The sequence below is a fragment of the Erpetoichthys calabaricus genome, chromosome 13, assembly GCF_900747795.2.
Source record: "Erpetoichthys calabaricus chromosome 13, fErpCal1.3, whole genome shotgun sequence".
In the NCBI taxonomy this organism is placed as follows: Eukaryota; Metazoa; Chordata; class Cladistia; order Polypteriformes; family Polypteridae; genus Erpetoichthys; species Erpetoichthys calabaricus.
In genome coordinates, this window is record NC_041406.2 from 118,514,519 (window position 1) to 118,536,158 (window position 21,640).

General features: G+C 44.0%; 1 protein-coding gene across 2 annotated transcripts in view; it reads right to left on the reverse strand.

The window, feature by feature from the left end:
- bmper (BMP binding endothelial regulator) overlaps nucleotides 1–21,640 on the reverse strand; it is a 49,854-nt gene that overhangs the window by 22,287 nt on the left and 5,927 nt on the right. For both annotated transcript variants that reach the window (XM_028817505.2, XM_028817506.2), the window contains exons 2-4: nucleotides 17,826–17,911; nucleotides 14,776–14,875; nucleotides 13,082–13,164 (exon numbers count right to left, since the gene is read on the reverse strand). In XM_028817505.2, the coding sequence (XP_028673338.1) occupies nucleotides 13,082–13,164; nucleotides 14,776–14,875; nucleotides 17,826–17,911 (269 nt within the window). The remainder of the gene's footprint in view (nucleotides 1–13,081; nucleotides 13,165–14,775; nucleotides 14,876–17,825; nucleotides 17,912–21,640) is intronic.

Consider the following 21,640-nt stretch of genomic DNA (forward strand, 5'->3'; position numbering starts at 1 on the left):
CCCAACATATTTTCTAGTCCTGGACCTGTGTAGCTACCATCTGTACCCCAATCTGAATTCAGAAAAGTCAAATCAACTGTAACAAAGCTGCATACTGTGAGTAATCTGAAGGATTTTATGTATATTATGCATGTGTTGTTCTTTGTATGTACAGTAATTTATTTTTCATCATCTGCATATGTAATCCTCCTTTTTTTAAATCACAGTGTATAAATCTCCATATATATATAATCCAACATCTGTCTGTTTTTCACAAGAGAACTACTTAACGGTTTTAGATTTTTTTTTTTGTATAATTTGCTTGAACATTCCGGTTGATTTCGTGACATCTCTTATTGCGCTTTGTGTCATACAGTAGTTCGCTTGTGGTACCAATTTATTTGCGTGAATCCGAGAGAGACACAGCGGGACGAGGGGAGGGGGGCAGGGCCTTCCTTACTCACGCGCCATCCTCAATGCGTAATTTACATCCTCTTAGCTAGTGATGAAGAGAACTACTTAATGGATTTGGATTCAAGTTTTTTTCTACAATTTGCTTGAACATTCCGGTTGATTTTGCAACTTCTCTCATCACACTAAAGTATTATAGTTCGCTTGCAGGAGCGATACACTCGCTCTAATCTGAGACAGAGGCTGTGGGCCGAGGGGAGGGGGAAGTGTGATGGCAGGAGTGGGAATTTGGCTGGGGCCCACCTTACTCATGCGCCAGCCTCCATTCGAATCGCTGTACCTTTGGCCACATTTTGGAGTGGACTTTGTCTCTTTTTAACTACCAATACATGTTAGTTTATTGATTTTTAAAGTTTCTCCTGTTTCACTACTACACGGGCAAAGCCGTGGGGGACAGATAGTATACTGTAAATGTTGAATATTAAGAATACACATTCATCAGCTTTGATTAGTGATGACCACTATAAATGTTCCTGCAGCTGGAAGTAGTATAAAGGCAGGCACACTCAACACAGAAGAGATATATTTTTGTTAAACTCGGAAAGATTGAAGACAATCATACAAATCAGCGGTCAACAATCAAGTAGAGAGGAAAGTGAATTGTATTGCAGAATTTTCTGGCTGAAGATAAAGAATCCATGTATCAGAAGAAGGATACTCAAGTCGCTCGCACAACGCTACTGATACCAGGTTTGATGTTGGAGAGCTGGCTGAGCATTACTTTTTGCTACATCCTTCTTGGAAACCATTTACTGTTTATGGTGGAGGATACATTTCATTAGCTGGCAGAAGATAAGTTTCAGAACAGCTTATTCAACAAAGGCTGATTTATACGGACAGTAGGATGAAATATTATCTATTTTCTTTATGTCGTGCATTGAACTATTGTTATATTGTAATATACCTGAACATTTCACTGGGGTTCATTAGCTTCCAGGTGATTCTTTGTGGAAGGATTTATTAAACTTATTAACTTTGAAGCCATTCATAAAATCAGGGACTTAATCATTTAATCATAAATGGAATCTGGTAAAATAGGTCTAACTTGCACCACCATACCCTTTATTTGCTTTAAGGGGACAAGAGGTTAGCCACTTGATACTACTTTTGAGAAACCCTTGAGTTTGGTGTATTACAGTTAGGATAAATAATTTGATCAGGATGTTGATGTGCTCAGCACAGCCAGAGCTGCTCAAGCCAAAGGGCAGAGCAGAAAAGTGAGCTCCTCATGGATGACTGCCATGTTACACTGAGCAAAAGAATGGAGTATTTGAAATGTTGAATGAACTAGATATGTTGTACGTGGATAAACTGGAGGATACGTTTATGACTGGGATTGGACAGGATGTGAAAGAGCATGCAGGGAGAATTAGTGCAATGGATGATTCAGTGTTGAATGAGAATTAAAGCACTGTGTCTAGGGAGGAAGGGCTGCATGGATACAAACAAACTGCAGTAAATAAACTGCAAGAGAGTGCAGAGGAGCAGTTTGGTGTTTGGAACAGTTAACTGTAGAATGTTTACAGAGAAGGAATTGCTGTTTGATGATGGAACTAAAAAGTGTAATGGGAAGGCGTTCAACTGGGACACTGTCTCCACTACATTCCACATCACTGCGAGTATCAAATGCTCGTCAAATGAGTGTGGCGGCTTCAAGCCCTGCAAGTAAGAGGAGTTTTTTTTTGTGTGTCATGTGATTCAAATTATGTGCTAAACTGTGATGTACTTCAGCCAGGAAAACCTATGGCAGACCAGGAGTTCATCAGGACATTAAACACAGCATTGCAGGAAAATGCTAGAAACTGACGGTTAGCCGCCTGGAAGATCATTACAAACTTTTCAGGACCTTTCTTACCTACTGATTTGCAAATGCCAATACAGATGCCAATGCAATGTAATTGTGATTTTGCTGATAATATTAGAGTGCTATGTGTACAGTGGCATACGGATATGTTGGAAGCGAAAGAGACTGAGCGTCACATTTTAAAGCTGTGCTCCCAAAGTACCAAAAACACCAAGTGCACAGTCCAGCACAAAACCCTCTTCTTCTTCTCTCTCCACCTCCACTCCTCTTCCCAGCAAGCTTCGTCCATCTCCTCCCGACTCTCTGAGTTTTGGCGGCTTGCTCTTTTTATAGAACACCCAGAAGGACTCCAGGTGTCCAATGAGCTTCTTCTGGCAGCACTTCTGGGTGTGGTAGAAATGCTGCCAAACAGGGCTCTGCCAATGTCCAGACGCTCCCTGGCGGTGGCCACGAGCCCCAAAAGGGTTGAGCTTCTATGCTCCAAACCCGTGACCCTGCTGCTAGCCAGGGGGGCTGCCTCTAGCATTCCGGGGAGATAATGTACTCAAAAAGCTCTCTCCCCCAGTCCTTCCGATATCAAGGCATCCTGGCCGGGTAAGTGATCCGGCAGTCCACCACAGTATCTCTATATATATAAAATCCAACGTCTGTCTGTATGTCTGTCTGCTTTTTACGAGAGAACTACTTAACAGATTTAGATCAGGTTTTTTCTACAGGGTGGGCCATGAGTTTCCATACATATGGTTTTTGGTCAATTTTTACAACAGCAATTTCCGGATGCTTGGATTGGTCGCCGTGGTCCTCTGGAGTGGCCTCCCAGATCCCCAGATCTCACCCCACTTCATTTTTATCTTTGGGGGCATTTGAAGGCCATGGTGTATCAGGAAAAGATAACGAAACATAAATCATCTTAGGGAACGTATCACCAACGCCATTACAAGCATAACTCCAGCTGTGCTAATACGTGTTCATCAGCAGTGGCGGACACGTATTGAAATGTGTTTCCAAAACAATGGCAGTCATGTAGAGCACATTATATAAATAAAAATGGTTTTTCATAAAAAAATGTTTATTTTCCTATGGAAACTTACTGTATGTCCCATCCTGTATAATTTGCTTGAATATTCCGGTAGATTTTGCGACTTCTCTCATTGTGCTAAGAATCATAGTTTGCTTGCAGGAGCGATATATTTGCGCTAATGCGAAACAGAGGCTGTGGGCCGAGGGGAGGGAGAAGCGTGACGTCAGGAGTGGGGAGCCGCGCAGGACCCTCCTCGCTGTCCTTTTTCACTAATACATGGGCCAAGCTACAGGGCACGGCTAGTATATAAACAAAGAAGGTATTATGACAGGGTAACCTTTTTGAAACCACAGTTTTATGTAGGGATGTCATTTGAGAAATACGTCATATTTTGTTATTTTAATGAGTCACTTTGCAAAATCATTGGAAGTTAGATAACTGGAATCTCTCACTGCCTCAAGGGCAGTATATACTGTAATAACAAAACACATTTAATGTATAATAAAAGAAGTGTACAACATTAATGGCATATCTTCAGCCTAAAAATCCAAATAAAAGTGAGAGCAAATTATTTTTTTAAGCTTAAGACTTCCACATAAAGCAACACATCATTCATTTCCTGAACCTGCCTATTTCATGTTAAGTGTTTAGGCTACCAAAGAATAATATTGCAGCAAGATGATGTTTCAGGCAGGAGGCAACCCTGGATGGGACATCAGTCCATTACAATACAGCAATGCAAAAGTGTGTAAATGTGCAAAAATAACAGAAAACGATCATCTTACATCATCCTTTTTAGTGAAAGCAAACCATTTGAATGGTTGAATACAGGATCCACATTTTAATTGATTAAAAAGTGTCACATTATATGGATTCATTGACAAAGTCCTCAAACTGAATATTAAAAATGATTACCAATAACTGTCAAACAGGTCACTGAAAACAGGCCATGTAACAGAGTCTAGTCATCCATGCTTTCATTTCTGAAGACACTTAGTTTAGTGATATTATACAGTATGTAATTCAAGTATTAAACTGATTTAATAAGTAAAACCTGGCATGTTAGAGGACTGACTACACTACGAGTTTAGTTGGCTTACACTAATAACTCATTTATTACTTTGTTCACAATTGACAGTTTTAAAGTTAGGCCAGAGATGAGGTCCACAAACACAGACCGCCAGTGAATTTCCAATTTGTTTAACTCTTTCAGGGCGGATGTCAACTTTGTCGAAATTCAGGGTAGGGGATGGTAATTAGCTGTAAACTGCATCAAAACACACTGTTATGTTTTAGTTTGACTCTCTTTGCTAGAAGGAAAGTTAGATTTTCGATTCCTTGTGCGTGCATGAGTAGCGAAGGGCAACTAACCTCTAAAATGGCATCGACATCTGGTGGGAGACCTAAGCGAATACACAAAGCTAAATACTCTGTGGATGACATTTTGCGTATTATCGTTGAATCAGACTCTGACTTGTTGGACTCCGATTTTGATGCACGTGATCTGGAGATCGAAAACGAAGGAGAGGTACTAACATCAGGTGAGCGGTCCCCAGCTGATCGTAGAGCTGAATATGTTTTTGTAGCTGATGCGCCTACAGCAACATTCACCTGGGAGGACCACCAATTACAATGACAAGCGGTACAAACCAGATTGTGTCGCACTGCGACTGCCACCTCCACGTGAAAACAGCCAGGCAGTCGGCCGCGCGTGCATTCCTGCTGGTCATCAAGCTGCCCCTGTGCAGGCGCTGCTGCCAAAGACTCCAAACAGGCGGCGACAGCAGCCATAGCACGCAGCAACAGATGTTTTATGTTGATTTATTTGTGAAGCCATTGATCTTTGTGCTTTTTCAGAAAACTGAGTTTTTCGGAAAAACTATTCAGCCCTCGAAGAGTTAAAATTCAGTGTTTTATCTGACAACGCCCTTTATATTCAGAACCGTTTTCATTTGTTCTGACATTGCCATGACCCTTTACTGTTTCTGCAGATCGCTTACCAAATTACTCCTATACTCAAATGATTCCCTCAAATTTCCAGACATTTGTAAAGAGCTAACACTGCCAAACAAACCAATGACTTTTGCACTTGTTTGTGAAAACTCTCAAGCTATCTGCAGACTTGTATATCCAAGTTCTTCTCTGTTCATGTCAGTGTACCTTATTTAAGGCCTCTGTGACATTTTGGGTGGATCAAGGAAAAGAGGAAGACCTAAGAGGAGGTTTATGGATGTGGTAAGAGAGGACATGCAGGTGATGGGTGTAACAGAACAAGATGCAGAGGACAGAAAGATATGGAAGAAGATGATATGCTGTGGCGACACCTGACGGGAGCAGACGAAAGGAGAAGAAGAAGAAGAACCTCTAATTTTATGGGTTTCTTCACAGAGAGGTTGAGGGGTTAGGTTTGTTGGAATTATGCTAGCTCTGGCCTTGAAGTTCTCACTTGCAGAGCACTTTAGTCCAGTCAATGGTGTGAACCTGGGCTGACCTACAGGTGGTGGAGCTGTTCTTTATCATTTCTATTCTCCACTCAAAACTACTTTGGGATTCCCCCCCTTTGACACCCAACACTGCAGTGGTACATCACAGATGCAATGCTGCCTTCATTTCTCAATCTTGTACTTTAGGGAAACAAAAGAAGACCAAAAATTACTTCAGCTGTGGTTGACACCACAACCCTCAAAGTGTCATCTTCAAAAATGCCTCCCGTACACACAAAGAACACCAGCACAATGATGCCTTTGAAGTGAGCACTGGAGGAGCAGCAGGTGGCGGAAACAGGGAGAGCCAAACACTTGCAGGCGCAGCGCTACGCAAAAGACACGGTAATGGACACTAAAGAAATAAAAAGTGAAAGCAGGACTCCCGCCTGCAGCTGCCAGCTGACAGCACTGTGCCCCGCTTCAGGGCTTAGCAGACAGTAAGCATTCTGCCCTCCCCAACCTGGCGAGACGCCACCAGCATTACAGGGAGGTCTGCCACACATTCATTCGAGTCTGGCTGCAGCCATCACAGGAGCACGGCTGGCATTTCTTTCATCTTTCAGGCTCTTACCTTTCAAATGACTTTAGTAGAAAGCAGAGCTGCTCAGTAGCGTTCACACTGGGCTTGTCGTCTCTGCTGACAGCCCACCGGTGGCTGCTGCTTTCCAAACCATGGATATCAGAACACTTCATAAGGCTCTCTGCAGTGACTACAAAAGACGTGTCATGGACAGGCTCTGGTTATGTTCTTATTATATATTCTTTTAAAGATAAATGTAATTTGTTTTAATTGTTCGTTTTCATGTGAAGCAGTGTGATGGGAGACGTTGCTGAATTTACATTGCTAACACATTTTTTCAAACTAAACTAGCCTCCGTTCTATCCATCCATTATCACATCAACCTAGACCAGCTCTGGGTGGCAGGAGCCCGAGCCTATCGCAGCAGTATTAGGCACAAGGCAGGACTCAACACTGGATGGGGTGTCTTTAGGAGCTCACTGTACACAATTCAGGTATTGAGAGAAGACAGTAGCAATGGGCGTGAGGCAGATGCCAAGCCTGAGGGGCTGCCAGTTCATTACCGCCAACAGAGAGTCAGTTCTGAGAATGGAAACCCAGTCTTTGTTGGGCCCACAGGGCCCACTGTGTACGACATTAAGCAGCTCCGACAGCTTGGCCATCATTCATCAGTCAGTCAACCTCCGACTGTTGCTCTGCCTGCCACTGCTGCCATGACCCCATCCCTTCGATCTGTTAACTCCATTGAGTCTTTGCTGTTAAATTCCTCAGGTATACTTGCAGATCACTTTGTTTTTCTGACGTGGAACTTTACAATGCTGTGTGCTCTTAAAGGCATGGTAGACAGTCCTGTGTAAAAGTCACTCAGTACATCCATTTTTGGCTTTTTTTCTTTTACAAAATTAATAAAAACAAAACATTCTCAAATCCACTCACTCCAAACCAGACTTGCCGGGGACTACAGCCTAATCTGGCAGCTTTTCAGTGCAATGCCCTGGATGGGCACATCTCTACTAAAGGGCCCACGCCCACACTTACAATCACACAAGGCCTACTCAGAGTGACAAAGGCAAATCTGCTAGGCATTGTTTGTCACCTCATTTCAGATGTATCTAATTTTAGGGTTTAGTGAGGACTGGATGGCAGTTAATTATGTGCTGACATGTAAAGCCACAGGATTGAAAAAACAGGGCACTGACTTTTTATGTGATTTATAGGAACAATGGCAGAACTTCCCAGCTCAACCCCAACTTCACTCCAGACAAGAATCAAATCAGAAATCAAATACCCTGGACTGGTAAAAGCATCCAACAGCAGCGCTGTGTCGCCTTGGCCTTTCATTAGAGGCCACATCACTTCCTGTCTTTCAGCGAGTTCTGTGTTTAATCCTACTCTCCAGCCCCAGAGTCAAACAGCCGTGGTGCCTGTTCTCTTCTTCTAAATGATTTAGAAGGACGTGCGCTGCGGTCACCGCTTTAGGCACACAGCAGCCTATTCATCATCCACCTTCACTCGCTTCTCTTCTGCGCTTCTGGTGATTCCCTTTTTAGGCACTTTTTCAGTTTGATTTTTCCATTAAAACAGTTCCTGGTTTTTACTGGTGGCCAATAAAAAGTGAGCCGACACAGTGGAGCCCTTAATCTTGAGAGAACGGCTTCTTCAAAAACTACTTCTAGTGAAGTAAAAAGAAAAATGAACAAGAGAATTTAAGAGGACTGATGGAAAAAACAAGTTCAAAAAATGGGTGGCTGGAAGGAAAATGAATGGCAGCGTAACGCACAGGCAGCTGAGCTAAAGGTTTCAGTTACAGATGCGGAGTCACCTGGTGGGCCGGTGTGGTGAAGGGGCAGCACACAGTAATGGCCTCTGTAAAAGTCTACCATTCTTCTAAAAGCACTCAACCAGCAGCATACACGAGTAGCAGGCCTTAGCTGTCAGCTTCCTTCTACCATTTACAAAGCATTTTTCCAGGGTACAACACAAAGCCAGACCACGTAGAGTCAAACATGAGACGTTCAATGTTCATTACAGAACAGGCTAGGCAAACACATGAAGATGGAGAAAGACTGCCAGACACATCTCTTACTTATCACAAACACACACACTAGTGCCAAGCTTTCTTCCACAACTGACTCTGAAACAAGTGCCTTGAACCCATTCTGTATTTCAATATACGTGCGAGGCCTACAGAAGTCCCCTTTGTACGTTATACTGCCTGCCTCTCTAAATTTACTAAAAATTTACGTGAAGATTTATTTTTGGTAGGAAAAAAATGCACAACATTAAGAAAAGCAGCACCAAAATACTGCATGTCATCCAGCCAAAACTGCTGCTTTCCCGCTCAAGCCTGGAAACCAAACCTTGAACCACAGCCAGGACACAGGGCCGTAGCACACACCGAGACAGAGAGAACATACAAACTCCACAAAGACAGTAACTGGGCTGACACTCAAATATACAATCTTTGAAGAACCACTACGTCACCGTGCCTTTCAAGAACATCACCCATAAGCCTAATTTTGGGTCTTAGTGGTGAGGTGTGGTTTTGTGGACACTCCTGCTTTAAGACAGATGGAAAAAATGAGCTTCTTAGTGGGAAATACAATATGGGCTTCTCATCTTATTCTATGATATCCACCCAGCTTCTTAACCCACTTATGCAGGGCAGAATCACACGGCAGCTGGAGCCATAGCGATCAGCTTGGGTGCAAAGCACCATGGGTACCACGCATCAAACACATTCAAGGTTTGTTTGTTTTTTTGTATGCCAATTTCGTGCACCCTTGGGGTTGGAACGATCAAAGTGGTCGTATTTTTTGGGAGGTGTCACTGATTCACTTTTATAGAGTGACATGCTATAAGTAGCTTACGTTCATTGAGGTTAGCAGGTGGGCAGTAACTTTCAACTGAGATACCCGACTGCCAGCTACTGGCACATGCTATCAGTGAGCAGACCCTGCAATAAAGTATAAAGCACAAACACTTAGGATGGCAGGGCCAGGTTACTAATACTTATTTGCAGTTGGTAATTTTTGTATTATTTAGTTAGGTAATCCACACAAGGGATTTCACTGCAAGCCGTAGTACTCCACGAGAAAAGAAGCATCTCATCTTGCACAAAAGAGAACTGATCTGAAATTATCTAACTAAATAATCAAATCGGAAATCTCCATGAGGGATGACTCGTTGTGTGTGAGAAGCAAACCAGAGCCAGGACTGCTTATACTTGTTTCTCATTTGAGAAAAAAAAAAGATTGCTCATACGTGATGACGTGGAGTTTGTTGTATTTTCATGTGTGGTGACTCTGATTCCCATTGGTTGCTTCAAGAGAAGGGTATCCACATAAAAAAAGGGAAAAGACCCTGAATGTGCCTGATTACCCGATACATCACATTTTGTTTGACTAGAATATTAGTGTGTTTTATAACTTATATTGGTTGTGCAATGTTAAATGAATTATTAATTACTAGCCATCCCCCGCGGCTTCACCCACATATTAGTGAAACAGGGCAGTGAGGAGGGCCCAGCCCAGCTCTCTACTCCTGACGTCACTCTTCAGATTAGCGCCAATATATCACTCCTGCAAGCAAACTATGATTCTTAGCGCAATGAAAGAAGTCGTAAAATCAACCGGAATGTTCACGCAAATTGTAGAAAAAAAAAGATCTAAATCCATTAAGTAGTTCATTCGTTCGCTAACTAAGCAGAGTTAAGGTTACACCCCGAGGCAGACGCGGATACATTGGTACTGCAAGTGAACTATGATACTTACCGCAATGAGAAAGACGCAAGATCAATAGAATGTTCAAGGAAATTATAGAGAAAGCGGACAGACATACAGACGGGTCTACAAAACTGTAAGAAATTTCGAGCTTGGACCACAAAACTTTTAAAACCATTTCTTAGCAAGCACCTATGGGCCAGGGGTAACCCACATTCCAAATTTCAAGTCCCAAGTCCTCATGCTTCAGGAGATTTTGTGATGAGCGAGTCAGTGGTATTTGGCTTTATATACAGTATATATACAGATTATTCTATGTATTTACGTATTGTAGCTTTGTTCTGACTTATCTTGCTAGTTAGTTTTGATATTTTCTTATTCAGCTCAACTCACTGTCTTATTAACTGAAATGTTTTCAAATAAATTATTATGTCGCAGGGAAGCTACACAATTTATCACATCATCAATATATTTAAGTACACGGGCTGGAATGATTTATATTGTATCTGACTATTGCATCCTTTCAGGTGTACTACTAAAATATGTTCAAGCCTCATCTCCATTTGAAGCTAATGGCCACACTCTGCCTCTTCTCCCTGCGCCCGATACCAGCAAGTTAAGGGTACCATTCAGCCCACCCTCTCCCCAGTCTCAGAGACGCACACTCACTGGTGCCAGCCAGCTACTGTCTCATTGTCACGCATTGCCAGCTGTTGAGACAAGCATATTAGATAAAGCAAGACAGCTCCTTCATTACGCCATCACTTGATTCTTGCTGCTTGGCCTCCTGTCCTGTCTGATTCCGTTAGATTTGATTTGGTCATGAGGAGAGCCATTTTAACTAAAGGTCAGTTTCACTTTTCCAAAAAAAAAAGAGAGGATGGCAGAAGCTGTCATAACTATTATTTTATAAAAAAAACAAAAAGAAGCTTGCTCAACTACTGAAAAAAAAATAATTCCCTGCATTGCTTCTGTTGCAAATTATATTCAACAAAAAACTACAATTTGAACCATTAGGGACTTAGTGACTGGAAAAATGCACCTGTACTTCATAGATTGGAAATCGTGAAAATTGTCCAGAACACTGAAAGCACATGAAAGCCTGGAAGGAGTTAGAATTGCGCCATAAAAGTGTCTCGACAATTGATACACAAGATGTGACACTCATGGAGTCTGAGAGCCAGCGAGCGTCTCACTTGTTCAGAGGTGATACTTCGGCCCGTAGCACACACAAATCTTGCTTTGAGGAGGTTCACATACACTGTACACCACACCAACAATTGCCATTTTTTGAATGAAGCTGAACCTCTTGCCAAATTTAAACCTGTTTTGAAACAGCGTGTCAGACATGTTGAGAGTGGCACTGGCACCCACACAACCTACCTTAGCAAAACAAAATGAGCTTCTTAATTCTGTAACTGAGATGGTAATTGAGTAGATAGTGAGTGACATCAAGCAGTCCAGACTTTACTCCATTACTTTGGACTGTATACCTGATGTTAGCCATGAGCAGAAACCTCACTAATTTTAAGAATGATCACACTGGAGGAAGTACCCAGGATTAAAGGGCACTTTCTCCCAGTAACAGAGATGACAGGAGAGATTTTGACTTCTTTTGTTCTGCACAGAGGAACTAAATATTCCTTTTGATGACTGCAGAAGGCAATCATGTGACAATGGTGCCATCATGAAGGGTAAGCACAAAGGTGTGGAGAGAAGAATTCTGCAAAAAAAATCCAGCGCTTCTTTGTGCCATGTGCTGCCCACCCCCTAAATTTAGTCGTCGCAGATGCAATGCCAATCCAACTAAACTGCATGTCTTTGAATTGGAGGAGGAAACCAGGACACCACATGGACAGCAATATAAAATAAAAGATAACCAACCCGGCCAGAAATGGCAGTTGCATTTTATTAGGAGCAATATGACACACATTTTATGTATTTAGTTTGATTTTTACTTTAATGAAAAAAGCACCTACCCCTTTCCTCGTATTTTGTGTGGCCCGAGATGAAAATCAACCGTGCGTCCAGGCTTCTCCCAAACCACCAACTGAAAATCCATCCAAATACAATAAATGAGAAGGTGTGACGTCACACGTGGTCATTCCCATAGCACGTGACAGCCTGAAGTGCCACCATGGCGGTTTCCCGCTTCCACTCGGATGCACTGTTTTCCACAAGAAGCATCCGCCTTACAATGTGGGCTCACAGGCACATCTGGCACGCCTGATCAGAGAGCTCAAAACAAGTTTATGTGGTCAGTTTAGGTCCAGAAGGGGTATGTTGGCTGCCAGAGCCATGCTGTGCGGCCCAGAAGTGTCGTGATGCTGACAGAAGACGAGGGGAATTTCATTCACGACCCTCTCGATAGAATGCTGCATCTGCTCAGTGGTGTAAAGAGGGTTGGAAGGCAGCCAAACTGTGAAGCATGAAGTCGCAGTCTCATTATGTCGCCAGTGAGACCACTGAGGACACCAGCGAGGGTGCGTAGAATCAAAGAAGACGGCTTGCTGCAGACCACAAGCACACGTTCACCTGTGCGGCTATTCAGATGCTCTCTTCCACATTCTGCATTACAGCCTCGTAACATCAGGCAAGTCAAAATGAAAACTAAAATGTTACAAAATATTGTAATAGAATGTGTAAACACCTGTAAAGGTGTAACTGTTACAGTAGATGCTGATGGTACGGTGGTATTTCATCATATATAAGAGTGAGATGCTGTACACATGACAGAATGCCAAATCATATTGATATAGCGGTCACAAATAAACGTTTCTCTTCCCTGTAAAAACAACTGACGGCAGACCACATCCACTCTCTGGACCCCACGATTAGAAATACAAGTGTCACAATGCCACTGCTGGTGGGACTGCAAGTGTGCCCACATCATTCTGAGGTCTTTCACATCTTTACAGAAAATGGTTCTTGAGGTCTAAAATATCTGCCATCTCTTTCACCAGCCCTGGCACTATCTCAGATTCTGATTTTCAACAGTAATACCATTAAGTCCTTCTGCAATCAAATCAGGCACTGTTGTCTAAGGAAGCAGTTTGCCCTGGAAGGCGGTTTGCTTACCTGGCACACTCGCTGGCTGCAGGGCTGGGAGGGTTGTTGCCACCTGCTGGAGCTGTTGTAACGACTCCCGCCGATCTGACACCCTGGACAAGAAGTAAAGATGTTAAGTCACTGTGCCCCCAAGCTCCTGTGGTGAAACACACATGTAACTGCTTTTCAGTTTCTTCTGACACTATTTAGGAGTCACACTGACTATGGGTGAAAAGAGGTGGAAGCCAAGAGGGCCTGAGGTCACCATGATGAACTAGATTATTGGTGTTGTGTAGTGAAGTAACTACAGTAGAGCATTGACCCCACTACTTCAACGGCTGAACTCAGCTTAATGTGTTGGTGGCAGAGTGTGTGACACAAACGGCTAACCGTTCACCATCACCAGCGTGGGCTCGCACACTGGCAGTAGATTACTACATCGTACATTGAACCCATTAATGTTAAGCCTTTAAGGCAGGGGAATGCTTCCCTTTGCTCATCACCACTGATGTAATGTTGTAAACATTTAAAGATAAGGAAACCCACTGACTGATGACCTCCATTGAACTGGCACAGGAAGCACTTAACTCAAAACGTGAAAAAAAAAAGGTTGATGCCAGCATACGCACAGAAAATAAACAATGATTTTCTTGATAGTTTTAGGTTACTCATTAATTGTAATAATGTCAGATAAATAAGGAATTTAAATCCTCAACCCTTCAAAATCAGTCATCAGTCTTTCACCAATTCATATTTTTAGTCCAGCTATTTCCATTATAGGAGTACGCACTGATACCGCGCATTGCTGCATCCACCACACGACAAACCAACTCAGGGCCCCAGATTAGGACCCGAGTGCAGCCATGGGACGTGTGACACCTCAGCACCACACAAGTTCAGATGGAGTGGAACCAGTGTGAGGTTTTTTTATGGTGGCTGGAATGCCAATTCTGCCACCAACCCCCAGGTTTTTCCCAACAGGTTGGAGGGTCTGGATGCAGATTAACTTCATACCCAAGATGGAAGAATTGCAGGTTAAGGGCCTTGCTCAAGGGCCCAACGGAGCAGAGTCACTTTGGCGTTTATGGGATTCAAACCAGCAACCTTCCGATTGCCAGCGCAAATCCCGAGCCTCAGAACCACCACTCCACCCATTATAGACCATCCCATCAGGTACATGGCTGGAAAATGCACTAGCCACCCAAGGGCACAATCTTACTCACTAACACCATTTAATCTCAACTGCTCATTCTTGGGATGCGGGAGGAAACTAGACAAACCAGTGAAAAACCCACATGGACATTTGGCAATTCTGCAAATTCTACTCAGACAGCGACTGACCAGAAGAAAAACCCACATCAGGCAAAAGTGCTAACCACCATGCCACCACGCAGCACGGTCATTAAAGAGGTTCTCCTTATTTTACGCAAACTCCTTCTGTGTGGTCACTATGCCAGACTGATTTACTAGAACAGTGAGCACAATTTGCAGAGCTATAAAAGAATACGAGTTGAGGTAGCGAAGGCCCTTTAAACCTGCAATGTTAGGGGTTCAAGCAGGGGCACTTGCCACACACCAACATGACCTAATGTAATTGAAAGGCCTCATCTGAAAGCCATATCCTGAGTGCCCAGCCCTCTTTGACTACCCCAAAGATACAGTATGCGCCCACAGAGAACGCGTGCCTTTTTCTTTAGCACATGTCCTGTTTCAGTGACTCTCACCTTTGCACTTTTGACAGCACGCACCCCTCTGTTTAACCACCAGAGCGCAGTCTTTAGGGATGAGTGGACATTTCTCACGCTTGCAGGTCACCTCTTTGTTCTGCAATGAAAAGTAATACATGAGAATAAAAAAGTCTGCCATGCTGGAAACTAGAAGATGCGCTGCTTTTATTTCACTCCAGCGACTTCTCAAGGGATTACAACTGCAGTTTTGTTGCGGTGCCAGGAGAGGCCACCAGAGGCAGTTCCACAGATGTGAGGGATCTCAGAGGACGTGTGGAGTGGGAAAGGCCGCTGCTGCACGTTAATGTCTGTTTGAACATCGAATGCCTTCCTTAATGAGTTCTGGTCAGATTCTTTGGTAGCCCAGTGGCTAAGTGCTACTGCCTCGGGATCCCGTCGTCTGTGTTTACACGAGGCTGCATGTTTTTCTTTGGAACTCCTCCCTGGACCACCAGCCATGTTAGTTCAATTGGCAGTCATTTGGTGGGCAGGCACCCTGTGCTGCTTGTTTCCTGCCATGTACCCTGTGCTGGTCGGTTAGGCCCCCAGGACCCTGGATTGCTTGAAGCAGTTTTGAGAATATTATATCCTAATTACTTTTGAATGAGTAGTGTTAATAAGAATTAATTATAAACACTCTGAAGTCAATTTAGTCTTTTTATTTTCCTGCACCTCCTGACTCACTGGTATGAGAAAATTCCCACAAGTAATACACCTCTGAGACAGTACGTAAGATGTCCCCCTATTGTTTGGCCCTCTAGACCCAAAATACCCTCATTTGCAGGACATTGTTGGACCCAGCTTTGTTCAGGCAATTACACCTTTATGATAAAGAGTAAACCGATAGGTGTCTGATCAGAAGGACTTAAAGTTGTGCAGGACACATCCATTGACCCCCTAATGGGTAACAAAGAGTCAAAGTTGCTCCTTTTCACAAAACGTCAGTAATACAGGCATGTGGAGCGCCACTTTATGCAATTTTGAGGATGCTGATCACAAATACTGCATGTATTTTAGATTTGATTCTTTACTGGTGGTCCTAGTCCTCTAAGAGCCACTCCCAGAAGGTTAAAAATGACACATTTCAAACATAACCATGTGGTTATAATAATTGTTTTAGATTATTTCAAGGTCAGTAATTGCAAATAAGGGCAGCACGGTGGCACAGTGGGTAGCGCTGCTGCCTCACAGTAAGGAGACCCGGGTTCACTTCTTGGGTTCTCCCTGCGTGGAGTTTGCATGTTCTCCCTGTGCCTGCGTGGGTTTCCTCCCACAGTCCAAAGACATGCAGGTTAGGTGCATTGGCGATCCTAAATTGTCCCTAGTGTGTGTGTGTGTGTGTGTCCTGTGGTGGACTGGCGCCCTCCCCAGGGTTTGTTTCCTGCCTTGTGCCCTGTGCTGGCTGGGCTTGGCTCCAGTAGACCCCCGTGACCCTGTGTTAGGATATAGCGGGTTGGACAATGACTGACTGACTGATTACAAATATAATGACATTTTGGATTTTTCATCCTTTACTAGGAATCTGATTGTCTGCGGACCTCTGTCAGAGGGTAAAAAGTAATACATTTATATTACAATTGAAAGTATTTAGACTGTAAATTTAAGCACACATTTCAGGATTTTAAATATTTGATGCAACTGTTCTTGTTTATGTTCTTGTACGTCATAATTACACTTCTTATGAACACCCTGAATTAAGATGGCTTACCCTAATGAAGACTTTAAATTTAAAATGGCTGGCCACATGGATGTGGCTCAGTAAGACGGCCAGGGTGAACTGGTGATTGTCTGCAGCCTCCAGCAGAGCTCATCGCCCCTAAGTGTCTCTCTGTGTTTGTTACTATTAGTAGTTGGTGGGCAGTTTCTCTTCACGAGATTCATCTGCTTTAAGACACAAAGAAATGCTGGCATCCCTCTAAAAGGCATCACGTTGAAATGGTGACTATCTGCTTTTGACATTGCATTGCTCCACTGCCGGACACACACAATCACCAGTCTGGAGTGTCACCCGCTCCGCCCCAGCCGCTCTCGAGTCAACGGCCAGCCGTCTAGTGTGCTAATCTGATCCCACTTCTTACTAGAGCATTAGATGAAAGTGGCCCTGAGGCTACAGTCCCATTGTCACCTTTGTCAGCTGGAGGACAGATACGATCTCAGTGAAGTGCCTGAGAAATGCTGTGCTAAGTGCTAACAGAGACGTGAGAGGTGTGTTGAAGTGATCGTGGCCGAGTAGGGCCAGGAGGAGGTGGCCGTGGGTTAAGCAGCCTAGTCTTTTAAAAAAATAACCCCGTGTTCTCGCTGTCCATCTTATGCTCACTAAATCGTTTTCCAGAAAAACTGATGTCTTTTGGATTGGTGTCACATATAGAATTCATTTCATGTATAGGAGTTACCCATGTAAATGAGAAGTCAGCAGCGGATGGTGGGGAAGATCACGTGAAAGGGGTCTGGTAAAGGGACCTTATACTCACATCTCAAATTAAGATGGCCAGGCCTTTTCTAAATGTCTTAAGTGGAGGCAAATTCCTGTCTGAAACCCAGCATGAGAAAGGAGATAAAGAGTGAACAATGTGTTGGGAGTTTATGGATAGAGAGACATGGCAGTAAAATGTTATAGACTGAGAAGTGATGTGTGTGTGGGGGGGGGGATGGGGCACAATTTGGACAAGACAAAGAAAACAAAAGCAGGCAATTTCTTCTGAAGGAAGCCTGCATTTGTGTTATGGTGTGGCCTCAGATATCCATGAGTTATTGCCTGCACTTCCTCCGCCACTCCAGTTTTGTCTAGCAATAAAAACCGCAGCGGCTTTTACCCAGGGTAGCCCCTGAGCGACATGACACGTGTTTTCTCAGCAGAACGTTGCACCCAACACCCGTGTCTTGGAGATGTGAAGCTGTGACAGTGGTGCTGAAGCAGCCGTACCGCTGACTCCTCTCCCTCACGGCATCAGCCAGGGTCCCACAGTGAGCCTTTCAGTCGAATGTACCCTCCAGACATATTCATACAAATTGGAGAAACAACGAAAGTCAGTCCCAGCATATCTCACCTGGCAGATGCAGCTGATGCATGGATTGTCGGTGATTGTTGGAATCTGTAAGACTTGGCCTTCATTTTCACAGCTGGCCACCGATCCTGCAAGAAACAGCAAAGTAAAGAGATTGGGCGCATGTCTCCACTCAACTGCTGCAGTCTGACAAAGCAAATCCTCGATTGCTGTAGGAGTCAGCTTCAGGTCTCAGCTGTATGACTTGCCTCAGTCCCTCCATTAGGCTTCCACTTTGCAAAGAAGGGTGTGATCTTTACATCATTTCTACTGTGTCTCCTTTATAAGAATGGGGTCCATCAAAATCCCCCCCAGCGATATCCAGTCAGCCACACCACAGCCTGCCTGCCCTACGTTACCCTTACCTTTGCCATGTAAGACAGCAGCTTCAGGGAGGAGGATTTGAGCACGCCACTCCCAGGTGACCGGATTAAAAAGCTCCCCGGAAACGGCCCCCATGGGGACGCAGCTGCCAAGCAGCACACAGGTGCTCACCCCCAGGCTGGCAGGTATCTCCGTGTCACCAGGAACCCTAGGAGCTGCTCACATTTAGATCTCATTTATAAATGATGCTGCTTGACTGTCCACCACTGCTGGATCTGAACTCTCAGGCTCTTACTCTTTCTGTGTCATTCACTTTGGATTTGGGTGGTCTTGTGTTTTGTTCATCTTTCTTTTGCCAGCGCTTTGCACATTGCACATGGTGCTCAAAAGCCTAAATGACCACTGTGGACAGTCGCTGGCTTTAAAGGCCTCACCCTTCTTTCTGCTTTTCATCTCAATAATTTTACTTCTAAACACAAGTTGCATAACAGAAATGCATACATAGGGTTAAAGGTTTTTAAAATAATTTAGCTCGGTGTTGTGTGATGCTCTCTCACAGCTCAGGTGATCTAGGTTCAGTTCTTGGCCTGGTGGTGGTCCACATGGAGGTTGCATGGTCTCCCCTCATTGGGGCCCTTGCTGGATTTCTTCCTACATCCCAGAGGTTGGGTGTCTTGGGTTATTTCTAAACTGACACGGTATGAGTGAGTGAGCTTAGGTGCCTTCCCTGGAAGGCTTGGGATTGGCTCTTGAGCAAAAGAAAGGGGCTCAAAAAATGGGAGGATGGGTAAACACAGTAAATGAAGACAGATGAAGCACACATTGGCAGCACTGCGCTTACACAGCAGCACCAGAGGCACCATAATTAACAAATGCAGAGTCAGATTTAAAGAATGAAAGATAATCATAGGACAAGTCGGGTGAAATGTGCAAGACAGTGTAAAAGACACGCTGTCCTTCCTCTCCGAGTGATTCATCTGTACATCACAAAGCCTGCACAGGCCAGGTCAGGTTCATGAAGGCCAGCGCATATGCCAGCAGCAGTGGGTGCAAGGCAGGGACCAAATTCAGAAGGATGGATGGGCAGCAAGTAAATTCATGTGCATGTCTTTGGAATCTGTGAGGGAAAACAAGTTACTTAGGGAATAATCCCATGCAGATTCCATACAGACAGAGCCCAAGTCAGGGTTTGAACCCAGGACTCTGGAGCTGGGAGGTAGCAGCACCATCCGCTGCACCACCACTTTGCCTTTCTCCGAACCAACTATGATGAAAACACTGAATATTGCTATCATGCTAAACAGTGGTTCGAAACTGCTCATATGGGCCACGTCAAGCTTTTCATAGTGCCTTTCAGCCATCTTTGGTGGGGGGCTGAGCGGTCTTTTGGCCTTAGGACCCTTGAAGATTTTGTTGTTGTTTTTTGTCTCCAGTTTAATTGGAGTTTTTTTTTTCTGTCCTCCTGGCTCGTCTTTAGAGACTTACAATATGATATTGTATATAAGGACACTACTAATCTGCTAATTATATATTGTGGCAGACGGCCGAGACCCTTGCCTAGAGAGTGGAAGGACTGGGACACAAGAGGGCAGCTGGCCTGGTTGGTGTTAGGGCCACCACCGCCAGGGGGCGCCTGGTCAATCCCAGAACCCTGGACTGCAGCACTTCCGCCACACCAGATCAGCATTATAAAAGGGGCCTTTCGAGGAGCCGGAGTCAGGCGGTGGTGGACGGAGCCTACGAGTGGAGGAGTGAAGGCGGCAGGAGAAGAGAGGAGCAGAGACAAAGAGAGAGTGAAAGGACTGAGCTTTGATTGGGGATTTGGGCATTGTGTGGTGCTGCAAAGAAGAAGAAACATGTGCCTTGGACTTGGGAGCTCTGCGTCTCTCTGTCAGCGTCTGGACTGATCTTTCACAATATCTAGATTTATTCATCATTATTTTTTTATTTTTATCTTTCTCTTTCACATCTTGTAAAGCACTTTGAGGTACATTCTTGTTAAAGCCATGTGCATGTGGCAGGTAAAGCAATTCACTCATGTACGATGGCGGAGTCCAAATCTGGAAAACGGCACCCTGCCAGATATGGATGACCCAAATCAAAGAGAGTGCCTTCTGTCCCCTGCACAGTTCCCCTCCTGTGCCACTTCTCCATGAACCTCTTTACCCCCAGAAAAATGAGAAAAAAAGCTCATTTGTTTTCAACAAGAAGAAATGTTATATATGTAACAGAAACATGGAAATACCAAAACATCAACACAATTACGATAGGAAAGGCACGCCTAGTGTCTACTGCTGTCCTAATGCACATTTACAGTACAGTAGCTCATGTCCTTCATGTGGTTTATTTTCTAAAAGTCACCAACGCACAGCCCGACGTTGCAATCAGAGTAACAGAAGTGGGTTTATTTGCGCGCTTTTCTTATCATATTTTTGTCTGTGGCTTGCACATGACAGAGTAGAATGACGGTGCCCCTTATGTTATGGCAGGCTACCGCCTTTCGAGGCTTAGTGACTTCCACATTTCCCCTGAGACAAACATCAACAGTTGATGCATTGAGACATCATTTACGGGGCTAACGTCTTTCTTGTCCTCCTACTTCATCGCAATCATTACACCCTTTAAGACACAAATCTTCTTGCACTATGGTGAAGCTTCACAGGACCAAATTCAGCAGGCATACCAGGGCGGTTTGGGTGCCAAGTCACCCTGTCAACACTATTACTTGATTCAGCTTAATGGCTCAGTTTCATTTTTTCCTAAAACTTACTTTACAGCTTCTCATTTACACTCCAATGAGTTTTGGTTGAAGGCTCTGCCCCACTCATGAATATTAATGAGTTACCACAGAGTGGCAAAATGCATAATAATATTCATAACATTTTGCAGCATAATGTTGTTTCATCCACTAGATGGCAACAGAATACAGTCCCGAGGGTTATTCAGGCTTTACACTGTAAAGCGGATCATTAAATGTTACCCCTGGTCTGGCTCGGCCTTGACTGTAATGACAGAATTGCAAGCCCAAGTCTCGGGATTAACACCAAGGAGGTTAGCAACAGGAACTAAAACAAAGCTGAGAGCTTGCTCTCTGGTGTTTTCCCCTAAACAGTAATAAGTTCAAAGAAGGTGTCACTTACCTATACACTGATCACATTAAACATAACCGTCCTGATATTTACATTTGCTGTCAAAGTTACCCAAATAATGCCACCACTTATGGCCAACACCCCATATTACCAGATAGAAGCACGGTCAGTCAGAACCCTCAACTAGTCAAACTAAAATAATGAGGAACTCCCATTCGCATGTTGGCAGTACACCGAGCTGACAAAGGGCGCTATAGGCTACCCCATACAATATACTGTACATGGACCCCTCGGTTTATATCTGTGGTGTCAAATCCTGGAGCATCAAAAATGTTGGACCCAGAAGGGCTAATTCATGCAAAAGTCCCTTCTGCCCACCAGACATTTGGCAAGGGCTCAACAAGT